The 10,000-nt window shown below is 53.5% G+C and overlaps 1 protein-coding gene across 1 annotated transcript in view; it reads right to left on the reverse strand.

Annotated features, from left to right (window-relative positions):
- Positions 1-3,321: 3,321 nt before the first annotated feature.
- The window catches only part of MTX1 (metaxin 1), a gene marked incomplete at its 5' end in the record, with an annotated part of 39,478 nt that continues 32,799 nt past the window's right edge, over positions 3,322-10,000 (reverse strand). The window contains 2 exon segments of the mRNA XM_056552000.1: positions 3,322-3,740; positions 3,818-3,972. Coding sequence (XP_056407975.1) covers positions 3,517-3,740; positions 3,818-3,972 — 379 coding nt within the window.

The following is a 10,000-nucleotide window of genomic DNA, read 5'->3' on the forward strand; positions in this document are numbered from 1 at the left end:
CCATAAGAAAATCCACTCTGCTCTTCAAACACCACGTGAACACCTGCTGCAATACAGAGAGAAACAAACCTCATCACGCATACCACTGGTAACCACATACAATCCCACCCTTGAGGAAATACGCAAAATCATCAAGGACCTGCAGCCAATACTAGCAGAAGATGAGGTGTTAAAGCAAATCTTTCCTGAACCACCCATCTTGGCCTTCAGACAACCACCCAACTTAAAACAAAAACTGGTCAATAGGAAACTACCCACAGACACATCAGATACAGACAATGGGACCAAACCCTGCGCCAAACCGCGCTGTAAACTCTGTCAACACATCTGCACAAATTCTGAGGCCTCCCACAACAACAAGACATACAGCATCACGGGACAATACTCGTGCACCACAGAGAATGTAGTCTACATGATACAATATACTCGTGCACCACAGAGAATGTAGTCTACATGATACAATATACTCCTGCACCACAGAGAATGTAGTCTACATGATACAATATACTCCTGCACCACAGAGAATGTAGTCTACATGATACAATACACTCGTGCACCACAGAGAATGTAGTCTACATGATACAATATACTCCTGCACCACAGAGAATGTAGTCTACATGATACAATATACTCCTGCACCACAGAGAATGTAGTCTACATGATACAATACACTCCTGCACCACAGAGAATGTAGTCTACATGATACAATATACTCCTGCACCACAGAGAATGTAGTCTACATGATACAATATACTCCTGCACCACAGAGAATGTAGTCTACATGATACAATATACTCCTGCACCACAGAGAATGTAGTCTACATGATACAATATACTCGTGCACCACAGAGAATGTAGTCTACATGATACAATATACTCCTGCACCACAGAGAATGTAGTCTACATGATACAATATACTCGTGCACCACAGAGAATGTAGTCTACATGATACAATATACTCCTGCACCACAGAGAATGTAGTCTACATGATACAATATACTCCTGCACCACAGAGAATGTAGTCTACATGATACAATATACTCCTGCACCACAGAGAATGTAGTCTACATGATACAATATACTCCTGCACCACAGAGAATGTAGTCTACATGATACAATATACTCCTGCACCACAGAGAATGTAGTCTACATGATACAATATACTCCTGCACCACAGAGAATGTAGTCTACATGATACAATATACTCCTGCACCACAGAGAATGTAGTCTACATGATACAATATACTCCTGCACCACAGAGAATGTAGTCTACATGATACAATATACTCGTGCACCACAGAGAATGTAGTCTACATGATACAATATACTCGTGCACCACAGAGAATGTAGTCTACATGATACAATATACTCGTGCACCACAGAGAATGTAGTCTACATGATACAATATACTCGTGCACCACAGAGAATGTAGTCTACATGATACAATATACTCCTGCACCACAGAGAATGTAGTCTACATGATACAATATACTCCTGCACCACAGAGAATGTAGTCTACATGATACAATATACTCGTGCACCACAGAGAATGTAGTCTACATGATACAATATACTCGTGCACCACAGAGAATGTAGTCTACATGATACAATATACTCGTGCACCACAGAGAATGTAGTCTACATGATACAATATACTCGTGCACCACAGAGAATGTAGTCTACATGATACAATATACTCCTGCACCACAGAGAATGTAGTCTACATGATACAATATACTCCTGCACCACAGAGAATGTAGTCTACATGATACAATATACTCCTGCACCACAGAGAATGTAGTCTACATGATACAATATACTCGTGCACCACAGAGAATGTAGTCTACATGATACAATATACTCGTGCACCACAGAGAATGTAGTCTACATGATACAATATACTCCTGCACCACAGAGAATGTAGTCTACATGATACAATATACTCCTGCACCACAGAGAATGTAGTCTACATGATACAATATACTCGTGCACCACAGAGAATGTAGTCTACATGATACAATATACTCGTGCACCACAGAGAATGTAGTCTACATGATACAATATACTCCTGCACCACAGAGAATGTAGTCTACATGATACAATATACTCCTGCACCACAGAGAATGTAGTCTACATGATACAATATACTCGTGCACCACAGAGAATGTAGTCTACATGATACAATGCACCAAGTGTGACCTGGGATGTTACATTGGGGACCAGTCAGCCACTCAACAAAAGGATGAACCTCCACAGATCGGCCATCAACAACCATAGAGAAAAGGACTATTGCACCCCAGTTGGACACCACTTCACTCAAACAGGTCCCTCCCTACAGGACCTCAAAATCAAGATCCTGAAAGGAAACTTCAAGAACACCCAGGAAAGAAAGACATTTGAAGCCAAAATGATAGTTCTTTATGACTCCAAGAACAGAGGACTTAATGTGGATTTAAGCTTCTTATCCCATTATCAAAATTTCCTATAACCTTTGCTAAACTCTCTACTCTCTCCCTGCTCCAACACCATCCCCCCCCTGCCCCCCTCCCCTGTCTAGTCTTATCCTCAGTCTATGGTTCTGTAGTAAAATTGTCTGTCCAGCGTAACCACTATTCTCACCTCTGCTCTCCAGCCCCCCCCCCCCCCTCCTCATCCTTATCTGTATCTATCGTCCTATTGCTATACAATTTATGGCCCAACTTAATGTCCATTCTCCACTAATGTTGTTTTAACCCCTGCATATCTGTGAGATAGAACCTGTGTTTTCTCCTTGTGAGCTCAGAAATGCTTATGACTTGATAAAGGGAGGAATCCCGAAAGCTTCTCTACAAAATCTTGTTAGTCCAATAAAAAAGGTCATTACAAGATACTGCAACTACACATGATTTTGCTTTTTGCATCACTGGACTAATACGGCTACTCCTAACTAATCTATATATATATATAGTCAGACCCAGGTGCTATATACTTAGTCTGACTAATCTTTGTCACTGACCTTGTTCTCTGGATTTCTTTATCTCATGAAATATTCCATTTATTGTGTCCTTTAGAGGCTAATTCTTGTAGGTTATCATATTTTTGGACACTTTTAGTGGAGATGGGGGCTTTTTGGGGCTTTTTTCACTTCACTTTTTAGGTTACAGTGTCCAGAAAAGACTGAAGAAAAAAATAAAATAAGAAAAAGAATGAAAATATTGTAACCTGAGGCCATTACATAGAGAATATTGTAATAAACATCACATGTTCACACTACATAATCCGCACTGCTCAGGCCCCCCCTTCCTCCTCTGCCCAGACCTCCCCCATCCTCCACCCAGGCTCGCTCCCCCCCACCCCCCAGACCATGCAGGGGCCACAGCCCGATCCTCACATGTTATATAACATATAAAGGCACTTATAAGGTGGCCCCCCGTACACGTCCTCACAGGGGCCCCAAAGTCTCCAGGGCACAAACACCACAATATAAGTACAGAATGGAATGAGACGCGGTCCTAACAGGGAGGAGCTCCGCCACCATCAGTCCTCCTCATCCTCTTGGTCCTCCAGGGTCATCCTGTGGCCCACGGCCCTGTCCCCGGACACCCGCTGGATGGAGACGATCCCACTGAGTAGAGCATAGCCCACCATGGCCAGGAGCCCCACCGCCACAGACAGGACCTGGTTACGCCTCTTGTGGGGGTCCTCCTCACCCTCGGGGGCTTCTGTCCTTGGGCTCTTTGGGGAAATGCGAGTGAAGGTCTCTGCAGGGAACAAAGAAAAATGTCACCAGGGTCCCCGGATACAGGAGCGGCTCCGGGGGGCCCCAGCAGATAGTCACCTCCATCCTGGGTGAAGTAGATGCTGAGGATAGCCTCGCAGTACTGGCTCAGGTTACTCAGGGATCTCAGGTGTTGTTGTAGTCGGCCGGTGGGCAGCTTCACGTACAGGATGAGAGCCAGGTGACTGAAGATGTGAGCGTCCAGAGAGGCCGGCCTGCAAGAGCCGCAGAGTATCACACACACCAGAGCCCCAGAGCATCACACCAGTGCCGCAGAGCATCACACACACACCAGAGCCGCAGAGCATCACACCAGTGCCGCAGAGTATCACACACACACACGAGAACCGCAGAGTATCACACACACACACACCAGAGCCGCAGAGCATCACACACACACACACCAGAGCCGCAGAGCATCACACACACACACACCAGAGCCGCAGAGTATCACACACACACACCAGAGCCGCAGAGCATCACACACACACACACACCAGAGCCGCAGAGCATCACACACACACACCAGAGCCGCAGAGCATCACACACACACACACCAGAGCCGCAGAGCATCACACACACACACCAGAGCCGCAGAGCATCACACACACACACACCAGAGCCGCAGAGCATCACACCAGTGCCGCAGAGTATCACACACACACACACACACCAGAGCCGCAGAGCATCACACACACACACACCAGAGTCGCAGAGCCTCACACACACACCAGAGCCGCAGAGCCTCACACACACACACCAGAGCCGCAGAGCCTCACACACACATCAGAGCCGCAGAGCATCACACACACACACCAGAGCCGCAGAGCATCACACACACACCAGAGCCGCAGAACCACACACACACACACACACCAGAGCCACACACACACACACCAGAGCCGCAGAGCCTCACACACACACACCAGAGCCGCAGAGCCACACACACACCAGAGCCGCAGAGCCACACACACACATCAGAGCCGCAGAGCCTCACACACACATCAGAGCCGCAGAGCCACACACACACCAGAGCATCACACACACACACACCAGAGCCGCAGAGCCTCACACACACACCAGAGCATCACACACACACACACACACACCAGAGCCTCACACACACACCAGAGCCACAGAGCCTCACACACACCAGAGCAGCAGAGCATCACACACACACACACACACACACACACACCAGAGCCTCACACACACACACCAGAGCCGCAGAGCCTCACACACACACACCAGAGCCGCAGAGCCTCAGAGCCTCACACACACACCAGAGCCGCAGAGCCTCACACACCAGAGCCTCAGAGCCTCACACACACACACCAGAGCCGCAGAGCATCACACACACACACACCAGAGCCGCAGAGCTAAACACACACTAGAGCCGCAGAGCCACACACACACACCAGAGCCACAGAGCATCTCACACACACCAGAGCCGCAGAGCCTCACACACACACACACCAGAGCCGCAGAGCCTCACACACACACACACACACACACACACACACACACCAGAGCCGCAGAGCCTCACACACACACACACCAGAGCCGCAGAGCATCTCACACACACACACACACCAGAGCCGCAGAGCCACACACACACCAGAGCCACAGAGCATCTCACACACAAACACACCCCCCAGACCCGCAGAGCATCACACACACCAGAGCCGCAGAGCCTCACACACACACACCAGAGCATCACACACACCAGAGCCGCAGAGCCACACACACACACTAGAGCCGCAGAGCCACACACACACTAGAGCCGCAGAGCCTGACACACACCAGAGCCGCAGAGCCTCACACACACACTAGAGCCGCAGAGCCTGACACACACCAGAGCCGCAGAGCCTCACACACACCAGAGCCGCAGAGCCTCACACACACCAGAGCCGCAGAGCATCACACACACACACACACACACCAGAGCCGCAGAGCATCACACACACACACACACACCAGAGCCGCAGAGCATCACACACACACACACACCAGAGCCGCAGAGCATCACACACACACCAGAGCCGCAGAGCATCACACCAGTGCCGCAGAGCCACACACACACACACCAGAGCCGCAGAGCCTCACACACCAGAGCCGCAGAGCCTCACACACACACACCAGAGCCGCAGAGCCTCACACACACACACCAGAGCATCACACACACACCAGAGCCGCAGAGCATCACACCAGTGCCGCAGAGCCTCACACACACACACCAGAGCCGCAGAGCCTCACACACCAGAGCCGCAGAGCCTCACACACACACACCAGAGCCGCAGAGCCTCACACACACACACCAGAGCCTCACACACACACACCAGAGCCGCAGAGCCTCACACACACACACCAGAGCCGCAGAGCCTCACACACACACACCAGAGCCGCAGAGCCTCACACACACACACACCAGAGCCGCAGAGCATCACACACACACACCAGAGCCGCAGAGCATCACACACACACACCAGAGCCGCAGAGCATCACACACACACCAGAGCCGCAGAGCCACACACACACACACACACCAGAGCCACAGAGCCTCACACACACACACACACCAGAGCCGCAGAGCCACACACACACCAGAGCATCACACACACACCAGAGCCTCACACACACACCAGAGCCGCAGAGCCTCACACACACACACACACCAGAGCCTCAGAGCCTCACACACACACACCAGAGCCGCAGAGCCTCACACACCAGAGCCGCAGAGCATCACACACACACACACACACACACACACACACACCAGAGCCGCAGAGCTAAACACACACTAGAGCCGCAGAGCCTCACACACACACACTAGAGCCGCAGAGCCACACACACTAGAGCCGCAGAGCCTCACACACACCAGAGCCGCAGAGCCTCACACACACACACACACCAGAGCCGCAGAGCATCACACACACACACCAGAGCCGCAGAGCATCACACACACACACACCAGAGCCGCACACACACACACCAGAGCCGCAGAGCCTGCAAGAGCCGCAGAGCCTCACACACACCAGAGCCGCAGAGCCACACACACACCAGAGCCGCAGAGCCTCACACACACACACACACCAGAGCCGCAGAGCCTCACACACACACACACACCAGAGTCGCAGAGCCTCACACACACACCAGAGCCGCAGAGCCTCACACACACACCAGAGCCTCACACACACACCAGAGCCACAGAGCATCTCACACACACCAGAGCCGCAGAGCCACACACACACACACCAGAGCCGCAGAGCCACACACACACACACACACCAGAGCCGCAGAGCCACACACACACACCAGAGCCGCAGAGCATCACACACACACACACCAGAGCCGCACAGCCTCACACACACACCCCAGAGCCGCAGAGCCTCACACACACAAACACACCCCCCAGAGCCGCAGAGCATCACACACACCAGAGCCGCAGAGCCTCACACACACACACACCAGAGCATCACACACACCAGAGCCGCAGAGCCACACACACACACACACACACACACACACACACACACACACACACACCAGAGCCGCAGAGCCTCACACACACACACACACACACACACAGGAGACGCAGAACATCACACACACACACACCCCAGAGCTGCAGAGCATCACACACACACACCCCAGAGCCGCAGAGCATCACACACACACACCAGAGCTGCAGAGCATCACACACACACACCAGAGCTGCAGAGCATCACGCACACACACACCAGAGCCGCAGAGCATCACACACACACACACCAGAGCCGCAGAGCCACACACACACACACACACACACCAGAGCCGCAGAGCCGCAGAGCCACACACACACACACACACCAGAGCCGCAGAGCCTCACACACACCAGAGCCGCAGAGCCTCACACACACACTAGAGCCGCAGAGCCTGACACACACCAGAGCCGCAGAGCCTCACACACACCAGAGCCGCAGAGCCACACACACACACACAGAGCCGCAGAGCCTCACACACACACAGAGCCGCAGAGCATCACACACACACACACACACACACACACACACCAGAGCCGCAGAGCCACACACACTAGAGCCGCAGAGCCTGCAAGAGCCGCAGAGCATCACACACACACACCAGAGCCGCAGAGCATCACACCAGTGCCGCAGAGCCACACACACCAGAGCCGCAGAGCATCACACACACACCAGAGCCGCAGAGCATCTCACACACACACACACCAGAGCCGCAGAGCCACGAACACACACCAGAGCCGCAGAGCCACACACACCAGAGCCGCAGAGCCTCACACACACACCAGAGCCGCAGAGCCTCACACACACACACCAGAGCCGCAGAGCCTCACACACACACCAGAGCCGCAGAGCCTCACACACACACACACACCAGAGCCGCAGAGCCACGAACACACACCAGAGCCGCAGAGCCACACACACCAGAGCCGCAGAGCCTCACACACACACCAGAGCCGCAGAGCCTCACACACACACACCAGAGCCGCAGAGCCTCACACACACACACCAGAGCCGCAGAGCCTCACACACACACACACCAGAGCCGCAGAGCCTCACGCACACACACACACCAGAGCCGCAGAGCCTCACACACACACACACACCAGAGCCGCAGAGCCTCACACACACACACACACACCAGAGCCGCAGAGCCTCACACACACACACACACACCAGAGCCGCAGAGCCTCACACACACACACACACACCAGAGCCGCAGAGCCTCACACACACACACACACCAGAGCCGCAGAGCCTCACACACACACACACACACCAGAGCCGCAGAGCCTCACACACACACACACACACACCAGAGCCGCAGAGCCTCACACACACACACACACACCAGAGCCGCAGAGCCACACACACACACCAGAGCCGCAGAGCCACACACACCAGAGCCGCAGAGCCTCACACACACACCAGAGCCGCAGAGCCTCACACACACACACCAGAGCCGCAGAGCCTCACACACACACACCAGAGCCGCAGAGCCTCACACACACACACCAGAGCCGCAGAGCCTCACACACACACACACACACACCAGAGCCGCAGAGCCTCACACACACACACACACCAGAGCCGCAGAGCCTCACACACACACACACACACACACACCAGAGCCGCAGAGCCTCACACACACACACACACACCAGAGCCGCAGAGCCTCACACACACACACCAGAGCCGCAGAGCATCACACACACACACACACCAGAGCCGCAGAGCCTCACACACACACACCAGAGCCGCAGAGCCTCACACACACACACACCAGAGCCGCAGAGCATCACACCACACACACCAGAGCCGCAGAGCATCACACACACTAGAGCCGCAGAGCCTCACACACACACACCAGAGCCGCAGAGCCACACACACACTAGAGCCGCAGAGCCTCACACACACACACACACCAGAGCCGCAGAGCCTCACACACACACCAGAGCCGCAGAGCCTCACACACACACCAGAGCCGCAGAGCAACACACACACACACCAGAGCCGCAGAGCATCACACACACACACACACACCAGAGCCGCAGAGCCTGCAAGAGCCGCAGAGCATCACACACACCCCAGAGCCGCAGAGCCTCACACACACAAACACACCCCCCAGAGCCGCAGAGCATCACACACACCAGAGCCGCAGAGCCTCACACACACACACACCAGAGCCGCAGAGCCTCACACACACACCAGAGCCGCAGAGCATCTCACACACACACACCAGAGCCGCAGAGCCACACACACACCAGAGCCACAGAGCATCTCACACACAAACACACCCCCCAGAGCCGCAGAGCATCACACACACCAGAGCCGCAGAGCCTCACACACACCAGAGCCGCAGAGCCTCACACACACACACACACCAGAGCATCACACACACCAGAGCCGCAGAGCATCACACACACACCAGAGCCGCAGAGCTAAACACACACTAGAGCCGCAGAGCTAAACACACACTAGAGCCGCAGAGCCTCACACACACCAGAGCCGCAGAGCCTCACACACACACACACACCAGAGCCACAGAGCATCTCACACACACCAGAGCCGCAGAGCCTCACACACACACACACCAGAGCCGCAGAGCCTCACACACACACACACACCAGAGCCACAGAGCATCTCACACACACCAGAGCCGCAGAGCCTCACACACACACACACCAGAGCCGCAGAGCCTCACACACACACACACACACCAGAG

This window comes from Hyla sarda, unplaced genomic scaffold, assembly GCF_029499605.1.
Source record: "Hyla sarda isolate aHylSar1 unplaced genomic scaffold, aHylSar1.hap1 scaffold_1317, whole genome shotgun sequence".
Taxonomy (NCBI): Eukaryota; Metazoa; Chordata; class Amphibia; order Anura; family Hylidae; genus Hyla; species Hyla sarda.